Source organism: Saimiri boliviensis, chromosome 6 (assembly GCF_048565385.1).
Source record: "Saimiri boliviensis isolate mSaiBol1 chromosome 6, mSaiBol1.pri, whole genome shotgun sequence".
NCBI lineage: Eukaryota > Metazoa > Chordata > Mammalia > Primates > Cebidae > Saimiri > Saimiri boliviensis.
The window spans coordinates 98,767,763-98,786,505 of record NC_133454.1 but is presented as its reverse complement, the minus strand read 5'-3'; the positions used below and the strand labels follow the sequence as shown (position 1 = coordinate 98,786,505).

The following is an 18,743-nucleotide window of genomic DNA, read 5'->3' as shown; positions in this document are numbered from 1 at the left end:
TCAGACTCTCTGGTCACTCCTCACCCCGCAGCAAATGTGTCTTTATAGAGACACTAAACATTCACGTCTGCAGTTTGGCCCAACAAAGCAGAAAGCTGTTCCTTACTGCCCTGTTATTTCTAAATAATAGAAATAACCTAATGGCTCTGTGGAATGGATTTCCAGAGATTACGATTTAGCCTTTCATCCTACTGCCTTTTTATGCCCTATCCTGCTGAGGCGTATGGATTCCAATTCCAGGCCATAATCATCCAGATAGCTGACTTTTGCTATAATTGATGTCAGTTTTTATGGATTTTCTGCATTAAGTGTAGAACTAAGTGGCTTTTACTTTAAAAGTAGTCAATTAGCCCCAGCTTGCTGGATGCCACCATGAGGTCACATTGTTGCCTGTAGCTGGAGAGGATGGGACCACAGGAACAAACTGGCTTTCCAAAGCTTTGGTCATCGGGAACCACAAGGGGTAAGAGTTAGTGTATCCAAAGAGAGCCAGGTATCTCGTGACCAGTTTACAGGCAGCCCCTCCTGGTCCTTCTTCTTTGAACCATCTTAGAAGTAAACTGCTATAAGAAAGATGTAACAAAAAAGAGAAAGTAACTGAATTGAGGGAGAAAGAGATATGGGACTGCTGGGAATAAATGTCATTGAGCTCATGAAGAAGATTTGAAACCCATCGCTGAATAAATCAAATCTGTTATAGAAAAAAAAATGTTAATTAACAGGAAGAAAAAAATGGAAAGCAAAAAAAAAAAATTTCAAGAACCTAAAGAAGACGAAGTGACGAGTGAAAAGTTTCTTAAAAGCCATTGTGAGCTTTAATGGAGAAGCTAGTATTACAGATAATGTAATAAACCTTCTGTGAGTTATGGCTTCCTGAAAGTCTAAATGAAACCTTACCTGAAGAAAGAAAATTAAGTGTATTGATTGCATTTTGCTCTTAGGTTTCCGAGACTGGGTTCCAAAGGAGCTTCAAAGAGTGGGCTGTGTGGAGCTGTTAAACACGGTTCAGAGGCGAGTCCGGCCCAAGCTCCACGTGTTTGGTGGAATCCATGAAGGTAAGAATAGCAGAAAGAATTCAAAACATGCCATGTCACTATCCACAATCTCAGTCTACAACTAGGATTAACTGGAGTCATTGTTTTCAAACTTTTTAACAGTGGGAGCCTTTTATAGGATGAACTCTTATGAGAAACATCTGCATATAAAGCTGATAAATATTTCATACGGACCTTCTCTCTTGTAAGGAGAGTGGAAAGTAGGAACCACGTCTGGTCTACTTTACTGCAAACCCAGCACTCCCCCTGGCAGCTTCTGGAATCTCAGGGCTTTAAGGAGGAATGTTTGATAACCACTGCTTTAGAGCAACCCTGAGGTACACAAGGAGTCATTTTCTCCTTAAGAGAGTTAGAAGAAATGGCCTGGATATTAGAAGCTATTTTAAGCCTCTGTAGTCCCCTCCTACCTGTAAATACTGTGTTTCATATGGAATTAACACAAAGACTCAGGAAGACAAGGTAGTCTCTGAAAAATAGCTGGGACATCCAATGAAAGATAATGTAACAGAAGTGGCGGGAACCCACACATTTGCAGGAAGACATTTCCTTACTAACCTCAGAAAACTATATCAGACTTCTCAGAAATCATCAGAGCTATTAGCTCAGGCTGAGGTTAAGCAGAATAATTAAATCTCTCTTAAATGGGAACTGGTCCAGTTGCCATTTATCTGCCTTTCAAGGTAAGCTGAGCCAGGTTCACAGAACCGAAAGCCTCACAGGAAACTTCAGGGATCTGGGTTTTCTCTGAGCTGCCTTTTTCAAATTAGGGGTAACTGGGCTTTGGGAGAGACACAAAGCCCTCTTTCAGCAAGCCTGAGGATCTCTGTCCCTACCAGACTCTCCCAGTTACACTCGCTGTGTGCAGTGGCCATGTTTACGTGGGCAGCTACTATATTCTCTCCAGCTCCTGCTTATAGAGGCTCTCTGGAGTTATTTATGAATCTGCAGTCAAGTTGAGGTGTTTAAGGCTCTGTGCCTGAGGAAGCAAAAAACAAAGTTTGCTTTTTCAAAGCCCGCAAATCCAGTGGCTTCCTGGTTAGGCAGGTAATAAAGAGCATATTGAAAATCATCCTACTGAGGCCAGAGAAAATTCAGCTTGCTCCAAGTGCAGGTACCAGCTGAGTGGATGGAAAGCAGGGTGCAGCTCCCAGAGAGTGGATGTCAGCCTGCCCTGGATTTGAGCTGTGCTCCCTGAAGAGGAGGGCACTGCCCTAAGGTATGATGAAGGGAACACCTGAAGGGGAGACCAGAGAGGTGGGACCTCATTTCTAAATTAAGCAACATTTCTGGGGGGCCGTTATTCTGAAAATGGGTCTGAATTTCTGCAGCATGCCTATGAGTTTGCGTTTTATCTTTTAAAAAAAAATCGTTAATTACCTTTAAACTAGCCAAATAGTTGAGGAATTCTACTGAAGCCCCAAAATAATAAACTTGCCTAAAAGAGAGGAGATCGTATTCAAATAAACTTGTCTCACTTTTATTCACTTAAGACAGCTGAAGAGGGCAGGAAGAGGGCAAATACCAACCTCTTGATGGAGAGAGATAACAAGACTTTATGACCCCAGAACTAAACAGCGCAAATTTTAAATGCCTCTTTTCTTTTCTTAAGAGATTTTTCTATTGACCCTCATTAAGCTCTCCACAGGCCTACTTGGAGAAATTTTTAGCAAATGTGGAAAAAAGCCTTTTCAGTTACTTCCATACATCTTGGTAGTTTTATTTTTTTCACAGCTATATTTTTATATGCCGTAAGAGCCTGATACCAGCATAGAATTACAATCTTAGTTGAAGAGGCTATAAGGCAAATATAAGGTATTCAGGGAAATGTGCAAACTTGCAAATATGCTAAACATTTTAACATGTTGAAAATTATCCGAGGACTATATACACCAAAGACCTAGGGAAACAGCTTTCTCCAGTAAATCACAAAAGGTTTATATTGCATATGGGATGTGTTATTGCTTGATCTAGTATCCAGGTAAACTGAGGAAACAGTGTCCTAGGGTGATGTTTCTACACATCACTTGGACATGTGACTAGCTGACACTTTGGAATGAAAGGGAGCTTAGTAATAAAGCCACACAATTCAAAAATCATGTATGGTTAACTTTCATAAAGGCAGTTAAGAGATTATTTCCTAAATAAGTAAACTGAGCATCTGTGTTTCTTAACTCCTAATGCAGTATCCTTTCCTTCTCACCTGCCCCGTATCCCACTTGAAATTTGGTTTTGTTTGCCCCTGAGGAGTAATCCTTATATTATTCATTTTATTCCCTAGAACTCAGTAGTCAACACAAGGCTTTTAAATGAAAATCCTATTTTAAAAGGAGGAAATAAAATGTTTTTTCTTTATTCTCCCTAGTAAAAAAATTATAGCCCTTTTCCAACAAGTTTGGCATTTAAATAAAGAAAAAAAAATCATTGTTAATTGAAGGGGTGGATTTTCCCATTTAAAGAAAATAGAATAAAATTGGGCAGTAGCTTCTGAAAGTCAGTATATCCATTATATCTGAGGAGGTGCTATTGAATTTCATCTAACTGCCCACTGACAAAAATTGTTTGTTTTCCTTGTCTGACAACCCTACATTCCGTCACTCTCATTTGTATATATTACAGTAAATGTGACACTCTCTCCCCACAGGTTATGGCATCATGACTGACGGTTACACAACGTACATCAATGCCTCGACGTGTACAGTCAGCTTTCAGCCGACCAACCCTCCCATTATATTTGACCTTCCAAACCCACAGGGTTCCTGAAGCTCTAAATGCCCTATTGGAATGTGAGGGAAGGTCTATAAACTGCCATTTTTCTAGTTATAACTTACATTCTCTTACTTCTTTCCAAACCCTGTGAGTTCTTTTTGTAAATTGTTGGAACACAAATGATGCTAGAGGTTGTGCTTCTCTTTATTTTATTTTATTTTAAATGGGGCATCCATTTGAAATCAGAGGAACATTGTGAATTTGTAAAATGACTTCTGTTTTCTCAAAGGCCATGCCATTGTAAATTGTTAGTGTTCGCCAAAGGACAGCCAAGCTTTCTTTTAAAAAGTGATAAAAGTCTTATTTTAATATGCTTTAAGCTGAAAGAAAAAAAATAAGAAACAGGTAGGCAGTGTTTTAAAAACCAACCCGGATTTGCACAACTGTTTAAGAGTATTGTTTGAAATATTTTAACTTTTGATGTTTTGTCGTTGTTTTCTTGGTAATGCTTCTTCTTTGCAGATGTGGTCCTGATTTATAGCAATCTTCTCAACAGAAGTAGGCATGGAAAAGACTTCTCTTCATACTCTCACTATAAAGAAAGCTGCATTGAGAAGATAATGGCCATCATTTAAAGGATGGTTTAGCTAGTGAGATTCCTATTGTGGTTATACAAGGTCTCATTGTTTGTTTGTTTCTTTTAAATTATTTTAGCTTTAAAAATACAGAAATGGAATCTATCAAGAGCAGGTATTTCATACAGTTAAAAAAAAAGGAACATGCAGACTCCTTTTCAATATGGGTTTATATATATAAGTATTTTTTGTGTATTATGACTATGTTAGGAGTTTAATATTGCCAAGGACAGTACAACTGCAAAGGGATGCTGTATAGCAGCACATCAGAAGTCGGAAGGAACTGACATATTTTCTCAGAACTCAAGTTCTTAAAGAACTTGAGTTAAATCTAGGTACAGTTACAGGCGTGTATAGACTTAAATGGATGCAATGGAAGCTAACTAAAATAAGGCTTAGTTGTCCTTTCTATTTAAATACCCTGAATTGTCTTCTTACTTCCCCTCCCCCTCCCATTTTGCACTGTGTGTCGATGCAATCTTCGCTAGCACAAAATATTGTCGCTAATAGTCATTTCTGTTTTCCCATTGTAAATGCTGTTGAGCTTTATTCTATTTTATGTTACCTTGTTAATGAAATTTAGGAAAGCAGTTGTTTCTTTAAATTTATTGTGATATTCTATATCTAGCGGCCTTTATATGCAAATAAAATTGCAAGATTTTTAAATTTGCGCTGTTTGGAGGGTTGGCTGGTGGGAGGGTGGTAGTTTTTTCCTGGGGAAGGAAGGATCTATTCATATGCTACATCAGTAATGCCTTTCAGAAGAATTAGAATAAGTGATTTTTTTCCCTGATTTTCAATAAATTTTTATTACCCACCATTCACAGGCTGGCAGGTAGATCGATAAGGCACTCAGTATACTCTTTCCTTCCATCACACTGTCATCTGTCTTGCCTTAGGTTTCATCTTTGGCTGTTGCAATTTCTACAGGAATGGAGAAACTGCAGTTAAGGCTGTGGATGTATTTTGGGCAAGTTTGTGGTAGTGAGTTTTGGGAAACAGCTGATGACAGAGTAATCACTGCACATTCTCATTTTCCCCAAGAGCAGTCACCGTCTCCTCACCAGTTTTTTAATGATGCCTACCCACAGAATGGTTGGTTGGAAAACGGCAACCAAGAGTGGGTAGGCAGTAGGGTGCCAAAAACCAGGAAAAATATGAAAACATCACACGGAAAAACCACTGAAGAAAGACAGCATAATCTTGAATCTGCAATGCATCTCCAAAGTCTTATGTTCCAGGGCTCATTGGATTGTATTCTGGATATATGTTCCTTCCTTCCTACCCATTGTGGATCCTTTGGTGCAATTCTTGAAAGGAGTTCTTGATTTCAGTACCAGCAGAATTGAGAGAATGTTCTAGGCCAGAATTCCCACTCAGATTCACATATAACCATCTTGGTATGCTGTAGTTGTTAAGTTATTTTGTATTTTGGATGTCACTGTAAGGTGTGATGGACATTTGGGTCCACGCTTGTAGAGAAGATGCTTGAGCTTCCCGTGGGCTTCCCTGAAGGAGCTCATGGCCATGGTAGCTAACATGGACCAAAAGAGGTACTATGACAAGTGAACAATCCTTCTTTGACTTTCTACACCAGTAGAAGAATGGATTGACTTCGAGCCCTTTCCTAAGGAGTTGGGGTGGGTGGTAGACTACTAAATGGAAATTTCACCTGGTTCTTGTACCAGAAGTTAGGCTTAGGCCTCTGGCTTCTGGAAAAACGAGCCTTCCAGATGTACGTGGGTAATCATGATGACAACTGTGTCTGCACAGCCCTTAAGAGTTTTGTCTGGACACAAACTAATTGAACTAAGCACTTAATAAAATTGCTTTCCATTTTGTGGAAGCAGGGAGCTACCTTGTGTGCTAAATCTAGAAGGCAGACTCTGTGGATAAAGCTTTGTTCAGCCAGTCCACCATTTCATATGCAGGAACTGCCTCTGAGGGATTCGTAATCACTGTCCAGATGCCCAGAGCTTTCTTCACTGGGCCTTACAACAAGTAAATATTCAAAACAGTTCTTACAAATTAGGCACTTCCTATCCTTCCATCACCAGGCAATCTGTCGAGCAGGTTGTGTATTTTGCTTCTAATCTTCACAGAATCCTGAGTAAGGTCACATTAGCCCTGCTTTACAGATAGGAAAGTAAGAGGTACCAAAATTAATTAACTTGCCCTAGGAAAATGGAAGGTTTGCAAGCAGATCCGTCCATAACCCATGCCCTTTTAATCGTTCTGTGTCTGGACTTGATAAGTTGATACCCTCTGAGAGCTGATAAAAGACTGGCACAAGCCTGGGGATATACTCTATCCCTCAGGTAGCAGCTCTCTGAAACACCCTGCGATGTGGCTCTATGACAACCTCACATGGCACCACATCCTCTCTGCCGAGGCTCAGCACAGAACAGTGGATAAGAGCACAGACCCTTGGGACAGTGTGCCTGTCCACATACTGGCCTCTCCGCGGACTAGTGCTTCGCCTGGGTGCTCACTTTCTCTGTAAAATGGGAGTGATGAGGAGGAGGAAGTTTTCTAAGTGCCACACGAGATCATTGTTGGAGATCACTGCCTGATACCTAGTAAGTGGTTCACATGTGTTTGTTAAAGAAGGTCATCCATGCTTTGTCTTTAGATTTTCCAGGCAGGATTCTGTACCCCTTCTTTTTTGGGTGTGTGTGTGTAAGAGAGAGAGAGATTAAGACAGAGTCTTGCTCCGTCGCCTAAGCTGGAGTGCAGTGGCACAATCCCAGCTCACTGCAACCTCCACCCCAAGGGCTCAAGCAATTATCCTGCCTCTCCGCCTTCTGAGTGGCTGAGACTACAGGCCTGCACCACTGCGTCCAGCTAATTTTGTATTTTTAGTAGAGACAGGGTTTCCCTATGTTGCCCAGGCCGGTCTCTAACTCCTGAGCTCAGGTGATCGGCCTGCCTCATTACTGGCCTGAACCACCTTGCCTGGCCTCCAGTTAGGATTCTATCTGTTGACTCTCCAGCCTCAAAAGCAGAAGTGGTGTTGTTTCTGAGAAAGTTTGTTTGCATTGCTTAGGAACTGTAACAAGCCTCTCTTCATAAGGATAGGAAGAAGCCCAAGGGCATTAATGAGAGGCGATAAGGGTGCCTAACTTCCTAGTTTGGCTATCATACTTTGCAAAATCACTTCTAATCTCCAAAGAGGAGGGGATTTCTACTCTTTCAAGTTGCTTGGTAGGGCACCCACAGATCTGCTTAGTTCTGACAGCATCTCTCTGCCCTTAAAATCTTTCCACTCCACCTCACCATCCTCTTTTAGCGCAATTAGTGAGCTCTTTTCTATATGTTTTCCACACAATTCCCTTTTGTCTTACGTTGGGAAGTTGCTGAAATCCTTTTAAGAAACAGGTCACTGTTATTCTGACAGGTGGCCAGCTTTAAGCCTGCCTTCATCTCCATCATTTAAGTAAATAAATACCATGACCCAGGTCTTAAGTAGGGAGAAACGGAAGCTGGGAGGATTTGGGATTTGTCAGTTGTAGATAAAACACTTGCTGTGTCTCAGAATAATGCCCCATCCCCACGCTCATCCAGCAAGGATGTGCAGCTTTGGCAGAGTCAACATCCAGACATTATTTTGCTTCCTAGTCCCTTTTCATACCCTATTCCCACTTTCCTGAAAGGTTTTTTTTTTTTTTTTTTTTTTTTTTTTTTTTTTTTTTGAGACAGAGTTTCACTCTCTTTACCCAGGCTGGAGTGCAATGGCGCGATCTCGGCTCACCACAGCCTCCGCCTCCTGGGTTCAGGCAGTTCTCCTGCCTCAGCCTCCTGAGTAGCTGGGATTACAGGCACGTGCCACCATGCCCAGCTAATTTCTAGTATTTTTAGTAGATACGAGGTTTCACCATGTTGACCAGGATGGTCTCGATCTCTCGACCCCGTGATCCACCCGCCTCAGCCTCCCAAAGTGCTGGGATTACAGGCTTGAGCCACCGCGCCCGGTCTTCCTGAAAGTTTTAAGATGATTTTTGTTTAATTATTAAACAAAAGTGAATTAAGATCTACTTTGTTTGGAGGATTTGGCCATAAGCTGAGGCATCTGGAAACACTGCTAGGTTGGGGTAGGAAAAATTGCTTATGGGGAAGGTTCCAGGATTGGACGGTCTTAATGTGTGTTTTCACGAAAGGCTCCAGGACCACTTCTGGATGTCAGGTTCTTAGCACAAAATGGTCTTTTTCCTCCTGTTTTGCATTCAACAGCAGGATGTGTCCGCCTTCTAGCATGGCCCTTACAAAAGGTTAGAGCTACTTTCCCCTTCCTTTTCTAAGTATCCCCTTTACCTTCCTCCTCCTACTTTGCTCTTTCACAGAAGAGAAAAACACAGATTCACAAGACTCCCTGGGAAGCTCCAGTCTTCCCCTATAAAGTCAGCCTCTGTAGATCAGGAGAGGTTCAGAGAGGGTCAGTGGCCTCACCATGATCACAGAGTGTTTCAAAGGTAATGCCCCACCTTGGCATTTGGACATTCCATTTGGGGCATGAACTAATTTTTCAGCTTGGCATTCAGAAGTAATCAAAGATGGATAGATCAGTTCTGGCCCAACATAGTGTCATTTTGTAGCACAGGACAACCTGCCAGTCTGTGAGGAGAAAACCAGATTATTTGAAAGAAACCTCAGAATCTGAGGTTTCCCATGAGTATTCCCATAAGGGTTCACTTTCCTTTGCTTCAACCCTCCACCCGCAACAATTCTTACAGGCTTCTAATTCCTCCTTCTACAAGAGAGATTGGTGCTCAATTTCTACCTTTTCTACCTCAGAACATGGATGACTGTTTGTCATGCATTTTGACATACATGTGCATGTCCGGTCTAGAAGCTGTTGGGTGTTGGTAGGAGCCCTCAACCTTGGAATCAGACGTGATACGTAGCCTTGGATGTGCTCTTTTATTTCTTTCAGCCTCATATTCCACACTTGTAGAAAAGGAATCATTTGCATATCACAGTGGATTTGTCAGAATTGATACTGTAATATCGTCAGGACCCTGGGTTGAAGATTTTTATTCTGTCAGTTGTAATTTCCTAAAGCAAAGCAAAACAAAACAAAACAAACAGAAACAACAACAATAAACAGCAGGGGCAGAGGGCAAAAATTAACATTTATTTTATTTTCTGATGGTTACAGCCCTTGACGAGAAAGCGAACTCCTTGAACTGGACTGTGTAAGAAACCATACAGAAAATGAGCTCTTTAACTTTCTCTCTCTCTTTGAACTACCTGACAAAACATTTGTGGTGGGTTTTTTTTTTCTTTTTTTTTTTTTTTTTTGTCAACTCCTCCTCATTTCCTTCCTGAATTAGGGATGCCTTACAAGACAAAATCTTGAGGTAAAAAGGTTCTTTCATATCCGAGAGCGTCTATATCTGGGTAATGGTGAGAGAGAGAAATGCATTTCCATTAGTAAGCACAGTCACAGTGGAACTAAAAGCATGGATAGACTAAACACATGAACACAGAGAGCCTCCTCCCATCAATCAGCTTTGATTGTTATGAAGCCACAGTTACCCTGAGGTGCATCTGAACACTCTCAGAGCCTGCTTGCCAAGGGGAAAGGGCCTGTGATTTCATACCCATTTCTTTCCCGACCTTAGTGGATGACGCTGGGAAGAGGTCGAGTTTTTTAGCTGGATATCCTGAAACACAAATGACTTGGAACCCAAATGCTCCGTGTTTGCATGGGCTCACCAACATGCCTTTGCACAAATGGGCTATAATGTTTAGGTAGCAACTATATAATCCTGAAAGGGACTCCCATTTTCTGGAAGCCTTTTCTGGGTCCCCCAACCTACCTCGACCCAGAACTGCCCCCTTTGGTGCTGCCATAGCCTCCCATACATACGTCCTTGTTGCTTGTCCACATATGAGCTCTCTGAGGTCAGAAACCATGCCTTCTCTCCACATTCCCAGCATCGAAGTCCGAAGAAACACCTTCTTAATGAATTAATCACTGTTTGGGAAATAGCAGTCAGGTATGCGAGAAAGATAGGCGAGATTAATCACAGATGAAATCAACAAATATGTACTGAACACTCTAAACCAGGTGCTGTGCTGGTAAACTTCATTTGTAAGACCCAGTATTTACCATGAAAGAGTCTTATAACTAGGTGCAGGAAACAGATATTGACACGTGAAGGTAAATGGTAATAAAAGATATAAATAATAGTTAACAATGAAAGACAGCTGAGATCTGGAATGCACAGGTTTCTCCAGTTTTATGAGTGGTCATAGGTATGGGGATGGGTGAGGTGGGGCATAAGACTCAGACAAATACAGGCAGCTAGCCTAGGAAAGGGAGTCTGCACGCTAATGACCACGTCAATCCCATGTAGCTTCATTCCTGGAGGAGAAAAACAGGCATGGCCGGTGGCAATTCTAAGTATGTCACGTAGCTGGTTTGTTTTTTTAATTTACTCTATGAAATGGTTTTCTCTAATGGCATGCCATTGACAAAATGCACCATAATGTCTCCATCTATCACCTCCAAATGCTTTTGCATGCATCAGTTGTTGACTTGTTTTCTCCCTTTCAGCACATAAATGAGAGGAATGATTTATCCAAGGCCACCAGTTACTCTTATATGGAATCTAAAATAGCTCTCTGGAGAAATACTACCCTGAGCACTTATTTCTTTGTGCATCTCTCAGCTTGTATCAAAGGGTAACTTTGATCTGGGTTGTAATGGTATCCTCCTGACCAGTGTCTGGGCCAGGTCTCCATGGTGGTATGGAACTCCCAGATGCAAGACCTTGTATTCTTCTGTGTATGGCTACTAGGGTTGGATGATAGGATACGAAAACCAGGGCTTTGGCCTTTGGCTATGAGTGGGCATTTGAACAAGCAATGGGAGTCCCATGAGCTCTCTAGAACTCATAACAGGAAGAGAAAGGGTATTACATATGTGAGTGCATTTCCTTTTCCTTTTTCAATTCATCTCAATTCCTTAAACTCCATCTCCCCACAGTGAAGACATATAGCTCCTTTTTCTTCTGATTTTTGCACAGTAGTAGATCAGAAATGGAAAATAAGTAGGAACATCAAGGTAATTCTTACCTGCTGAAGATTTATTGAAAGAAGCCAAAGTATTTAAGTAGGATCTACTACTGTCTCAGACAACAGAAGGGGCTACTCCACATAGCTTTTGTCTCATTAGAGGATGGTGATAATGAAGATAAAAGGTTTGAAGCATCAAATGGTTAGAGATCCTGGGAGATTAAACACAGTATTCCTGTCTGTAGCATTAATAAATTGTGATGAGGTTTGAAATACCATGTTTACCTTCTTAGTTCCTGTTTCAAAAAGCTGAAAAATGTAATTTGGAAGGTTTTACCTGAGAAAATTTGTTTAAATCAATTCTGTAGGAACAAGAAAAATAACAATACTCATCACACATTGTTTCTGCATTAAAGTATTTTTGGTGAGTTGTATGTGTGTATCTACCTCAATGATGCTATGTCTAATATATTAATTCTTTCCTGTGACTGGCTATATTTCTGAGTACCAGTGAAGTCGAAGTAAGGTGTACAAAGGACAGTAACTTCCTACATTGTTTTTTAACCGGCTGAATAACCAAACTTAAAAATCCAGAGCTAATCATAAGCTGCAGTGGAAGCAATATGCTGGTTTCACATCTTATGAATGGAATCTGTGTTCTGAGATTCAGAAACTATGGTAAATTGGCATTGTACTTCTCACATGTTAATAGTTCATTTTCCCAAAGAAGTGAGATATCCATGAGTACAGCATCCAGTAATAACTGTAAAATGTATTTGAGTTCAGAGAATATTCAAATAAATTTACTCAATAAAAAACCGAGATGGGAGTGGGAGGATGGGAATAGGAAGGAGGAAATGGTCCAAACCCAAAACTGAATGAACCTTTTGATTTCCCAGGTTGATATATATGCATGACTTGTGTACATCGTTTGATCACTATTTTTCTCAAAATTATAAATTAATAGATTTGTCTTCGGTGATGTCGGGACAGCCTTGAACAAAGGGAACAGGTGAGTAGCCTGGTTGTTTTATTAATATGAGCTCTGCTGGCTTTTATGGGGGACCAGAAGAGCTGGACCCCTCATCGCAATCTGTCTGGGATAGGCTTTTCCAGCAAAATAGCACATAAGAGACTTTTGTGAAGTGACAACATGCAGGTTATTCTGGCTATACTTGTGTATTCAGCAGTATCCCATTTATTGATATGAATATTTATATCCATGTCAGCAGTGCTGTGGCTGTTGGTAGTGTTTGCAGTGAATAGCTTGGCTGGGATGCTGAGGACATCACCTACTGTTTTTAAAGCTCAGCATTCTCAAAGCTATTTAAAGAACCCCTTCATCACCGCCACTTTGGACCAATGTTAAAAACAATTCAGTAGATACAGTCTCCTTTCATAACCCTCCAAATAATTATTGCTGACCCAGAGGCAATTCTGAAAGGAGGTGTATGTTAGCCGTTTTAAAATTCTTATGTAGTTCTCTTTCATTGGAAAATTTTGAAAAATTATAATTTCTTTAGCTTGAATCTATGGATATAGTTCCTTTAATTTGTTAGAAAATGCTTCTGCTACCCACAGGAGGGTAAAGTATTCTGTTTTAGCACTGTTCTAGAGATGAGGCTTAGAAGGGAGATGGCACATCCATTATATATCTTTTCAGGTGTTTTTAGTGTCCAGTGACTTGCACTTAAAGGAAGTTGGATTGAGGTCAGCATTGGAAGCCACGCAACAGGTAAACGATATCATAAGACCCTCTTGTGCCGGGCACTTTACTTAACATAAGATTCAGTCCAGAGTTAGGCCAAAGAGATAATCCAACCAAAGCCTTAACTATTAGCCTTAGCCACAGCACCAGGGCAAATGAGCCTGTTTCTCTCTAAGTGACGGGAATGAAAATCGGTGGTGCCGTTCTGTTTTCTCCACTTGCTGTCCTGTAACACTCAGTCACAATCTTCTCTACTGATTTTTTGAAAACCATGCTATTTTTATAGCACTTTTTGGGGGCCATGATATGTATAAATGGGAAAAGATATCAGTAAATTCATTTAAGAATGTTTAGCCAGGCACAGTGGCTCACACCTGTAATCCCAGCACTGTGGGAGACTGAGGCAGGAAGATCAGTTGAGCTCAGGAGTTCTAGACCAGCCTGGGCAACATGGAAAGACCTTGTTTCTACTAAAAATCAAAAAGTAAGCTGAGCGTTGTGGCATGCACCTGTGTTCCCAGCAACTCGGGAGGCTGAGGCAAGAGGATTGCTTGAGCCTGGCAGGTCGAGGCTGCAGTGAGCCATGATTGTGCCACTGTACTCCAGCCTGGGTGACAGAGCAAGATGTTATCTAAAAAAAGAAAAAAAGCATGTTTGATGATAAATATATTTTACTGGAAAAAAAAGAATGGTAATTGACCTTTGAATGATGTAGCTTGGAGTACATGTCTATAAGCCAGAGAAGTCTGGCTAATGTTAAATTCTGTTAATTAAAGTTTTAGTCCTTTTAAACTTTTCACTCTTTGGATGATCTCTCATGATAGGTTGATGAGTGAATGCTCTAGCTTCAAAGATTTAGGACATGTCTGGCTAATATTAGCATTGACATCTGCAAAGTAATATTGGAATGGACACCCAAATAATGAAGAATGGCCAAGGTCTTGATCACCCTGAAGCTTTGGACATTTCCCAGACTTTCCTACAGTTTTAGGGTATTTCATTCCACTAAGGCAAATAAGTTAAGTTAAAATACTCTCCATAGGGCCAGGTGCAGTGGTTCACTTTTGTAATCCCAAAGCTTTGGGAGGCAGGAGTGGGAGGATTGCTTGGGGCCAGGAGTTCAAGACCAGCCTGGGCAACATAGCAACACCCCCATCTCTAAAAACATATTTTTTTAATTAACTGGGTGTGGTAGCATGCACCTGTAACCCTAGCTACTCAGGAGGCTGATTGGGGAGGCTGAAGCAGGAGCTTGAGGTTACAGTGAGTTGTGATTGTGACATTCTATTCCAGCCTGGATGACAGAGCAAGATCCTATCTCTAAAGAAATTAAAAAGTAATATGCTATATAACCCTGATCCCTCAACTGCCAAAAAATATTTCTTGCATCTAAATAAATAAACTTTCCACAAATATTTATCTCTAATTACAGTGAAAGATATTACTACAAGCTTAAGAGTTTAAATGTATCTTTAATATGGTGTTGAGGTTTAGGTCTGCCTTTGTTGTCAGGCTGGTAATAAAAAAACGTATATACGGATACAAACATGTTAGAAGGTATAAATGTGTACATATCTTTGTAATATATATATTTTTTCTCCCAATATTTTTCAGCCTGTTTAAAGTAAAATCTTAAAGGTTAGAGTTCATGACCATAATTTGGTATCTACAATTTATAAACTTTAGCTGGTAATTCAATCTATTTTTATGAATTTATTTACTGAGACTCTACATGAGTCAGGTCTTGTCTGTAAATGAAACCTCTCTAATCTTCAGCCATTGTTCATTTACACATGAGTAAATATGTTAATCTGTTCATAAAAGGATGAAATAATTCTGAAGATGAATGCAAAATGACTTTTACAAAGACACAAAACAGTACATTACGTTCTACTCTGTGTGATGCCTGCCAGCATTCCAGAGGACAGAGAATTGATAAAATACCAATTTAAAAGATTGGAAGAAATGATTTCTTGAGTCAAGAATTCCCTTTCTCTGTGATGGGAGTCTTAATTCTGGAGGAAAGGAGAAACATGTAATTTTTTTTCTTACCTTTGTAATTTGGCAATTCTTAGGCTAATAAATTAGAGTAAGTGATTTGTCTGGGACATAGAGAAAATTGGATACAGCATGAAAAATTAACAACAGTGTTAATGAGAAAATGGTTGGCTTTTAAGTCCTGCACTTGAATTTAATATGCAGGGTGATTAGGTCTCACAATGTTGTCTATTTAAAAAAAAATATTGGATCTTTTTTAAAAAAATGTTTCCATATCCTGCCAAGGTCAAAGAGGACAATATCTGTTTTGTCACATTATGTTTTCATGTAAGGGTTGTTGGTTTAATGAAATCGTTGTAGAAGAGCTGGCCGCCAGGGTATATCAGACTTGTGTGTGTCACTGGTGTAGCATCTTTCACAAACAATTAGCTCTTTATAAGACACATGATTGTCCTCACATTTATCACGTATGTCTCATGCCTCTTGAATAAAAAACCATTTATAACCATTATAACCAACCAAAATTAACCTGGGCCCAACTGAAGAGAGAGAAGTAAAGTCTTTAGCTTTTGGTTGGCAAGTTAATTCTTTCTAGTCTAACGCATTCCATTTTATGCTTCTTAGTGGATAGACCTTGACATATTTATACTTGAAAAGAGTTTTTTTCTGATCTTAAGGAAAGTTTAAAATCTCTTTCTCTGCTGGGTGATGTTTAATTGCAAGGAACTAAAACGCACTCCAATTTGATCAGTAAAAGAGAGGTTTGTTATAGGATACAGACATAATGAATTGCAAGAAACAAGAAGCCCGGAGAGGGAAAGAACCAAGAATCTTCAGGCACCTTAGTAGCCTCATGTAATCTGAGTAGTTGTTCATGGACCTTCTATCTGATTCTTAGAAAAAAAAAAAAAAAAAAAAAGCCAATAATCTAATCAGCTTACTAAAAATTTTTTTAGAAAGTCATCCAATCAGCTTTCTTCTAGTGAATGAATGGTACCCCCAGGTCATGTGTTCACCCCTGATCTGATTAACAGTAGCCCCAATCATATAAGTCCTAGAGATAGTCCTTTATGGGAATGAGTGAGGTAGGTAGAGTTTGGGTCAGAGTATTGTGTTAATGAGGACAAGTTTTGGGTGTGAACCTCACAAACATTATTCATTATTCTTATCCACAACCCCAAACAATTTCAGCCCTATCACTTAATAACTCATTAGCATGACTGTGGAGATTGAATGAAAGAACATGAGTGAATTGAAGCAAATCTCACTCTGCTGTGGAAGGAAAAAAAGCTGTGATAATTCATAGCCCATGAGGTATTCTTGGGAATCCTTAGTACCATGTTTATCTGCAAGGATAATAACTTAATAACAAATCCCCAGCCCAGTTTCTTTTGTTTCCTACAAATTAGAGAAATTAGTTGGTCAAAGTCAGGGAATGAATTGGTCAAGCTAAACTATAAAGCCTTTCTTCCAAGATGTTTGGCCTACTTAAAAAATCCATAATATACTGATTTTTAATTACATGGTTAAGTCAGTTCACAGGGCACATGGTTGAAAACATGAACCTGAGATGATGATAATAGTGGAAAATAGCTTTCGTTTTAGTATCATATTTTTAACATAGGATTCGGAGTCAGAGAGCAGGACAAGACTCCACTGTCAACTAGCTAGTGAGGTGTTGATCAAATTACTTAATTTCTTTGAGCCTCTCTTCATCATTAAAACGGTAGTGATAAGCGTACTGATCTTTTGGGTTTGTTGAAAGTGCTCAGTGAGAAAATGAATGTAAAGAGCTTGGCATGGTACCTGACACATGTGAGCTACCATTTTCAAGCATTTATATAGACCGTTTATGAATGTTCGTGGCTGTTTATGACTTATCTTCCTTGAATCTCACAATAATACCATAAACTTAATTCAGTCAGTGAAACAGTTAAGACAATATTATTTCTACAACCAAAATTAGGTAATTGAGCCCTAATGATTATGAAGTCAACAAATATCAACCAAATGTAAGCAAAATAAATACATTATTGCATATGTAAGAACTGCAATATGTTTACCACATATATACTCCATACCATACCAAAGTTACTAGAGGAAAGTGAAGAACAAACTACCCTGCAAGAAATAGTGGCTGATAAGTATGACCCAGAAAATGGAAAAGAAGGTAGGAAAGCAAGAGGATCCATTTGAGAAACTTAGAAATTTCTCTTTTAAGAGTTTAACTTCGATACTTCTCTTAATTTAATCACATTAGTTTATTATATAGTAAATAATATTTTCTTAATCACAACACTGTGAATATTGTCGGTTTTCAATATTAGAATTTATATACAAAGCACAAAAACTGAATTACACTTACAAGACAGAATGTAAACCTTGAAAATGTGACAATAACAATATACCTAACAAAAATTAGAGATGACATATAGAAATAAAGAAGAGAGGCAGAAGATTGAGCCTATTAGTGGTCCTGTCTTTGCAGGGAATCACTAGCTACTACTTAATTTGATATATCCAGAAATGGAGGCAAAAACATACCATGTAAATTTTAATTGCTGCTTAAGTAGTCGCCCCAGGATTGGGACAGGAAATGGAAGAATTTTACTTTCCGTTTCTATTTTTCTACACTTTTTGAATTCTAGTTTGCATGTGTATGCGTTACTATTCTAATTTTTTAAAATAAACTGAAAAAGAGCATTGAAACTCATGGTTGAAATGGAGATAATTCTATTCAGGCACCTAAACTGAAATTATAGGAAAGAAAGAGTGAAAGCTGATCAGATGTAGGAAGGTATGACTATGAGCTTGCACGTAAACCTGGGCTTTCCTTTAATACATTTGGTTTCCTTCTCTGCCTCCTTGTTTCACTGAACAGAAATATGGAATTAGAAGGCACATATTCCAGACCAGCTCTGCAACACAAACTACCGACAACTTTCAAGACTTAAATTTATAGCAACAATAAAATGTATAGTTATGGCTAAGCATCAGGAATAAGCAGTCTAGAGGATAAGAAATTTAAGAAAAACTGTCCAGGGGGAAATAGGGGAGGGACGGGGCGGGTGGGGAGTTGGGGAGAGATAGCATGGGGAGAAATGCCAGATATAGGTGATGAGGAGGAAGGCAGCAAATCACACTGCCATGTGTGTACCTATGCAACAATCTTGCATGTTCTTCACAGGTACCCCAAAACCTAAAATGCAATTTAAAAAAAAAAACTGCAGGCATACACAGGCAGCTGCTAAAGGCTGGAGTGGGAATATTTTTCGCAGTGGTTATTTGCTGCCATTGAATGCTTAAATTGGTACAGGTGGGGCATTCAAAAGACTTCTGAGGGGTCAAGTTGCTCCAGATATTTTGCAAGGTTATATTGTCCATGAATGAATGATTTTGCTTTATGTCTCTCACAGGGGAGTCAGAGGACAGTGTTCCTTTCTTAGTCCCCAAGGATTCTCATCTGTTGTGAATAGCAAAAGCCCAAGGTAGGAGGATGGATCAGAGATCTGAAATCCAGAGCCTTGCTGGAATGCGTTGATCCTTAAAAGCAAGCATCTCAGTATGATAAATACGATCTCCTCAAGCCCGTTAGGGAATGGAAATTTAAGAACCAGTTAG

The 18,743-nt window shown here is 39.6% G+C and overlaps 1 protein-coding gene across 7 annotated transcripts in view; it reads left to right on the top strand.

Annotated features, from left to right (window-relative positions):
* MPPED2 (metallophosphoesterase domain containing 2) overlaps positions 1 to 17,363 on the top strand; it is a 191,888-nt gene extending 174,525 nt beyond the window's left edge. For 5 of the 7 annotated variants that reach the window (XM_074401276.1, XM_074401279.1, XM_010332174.3 and 2 more), the window contains 2 exons: positions 942 to 1,055; positions 3,697 to 17,363. In XM_074401276.1, coding sequence (XP_074257377.1) covers positions 942 to 1,055; positions 3,697 to 3,815 — 233 coding nt within the window. In that variant the 3' untranslated portion in view covers positions 3,816 to 17,363. Of the gene's footprint in view, positions 1 to 941 lie in introns of all 7 variants that reach the window. The other 2 variants (XR_012518130.1, XM_074401277.1) reach the window with 2 other exon arrangements.
* The last annotated feature ends 1,380 nt before the right edge of the window (positions 17,364 to 18,743 follow it).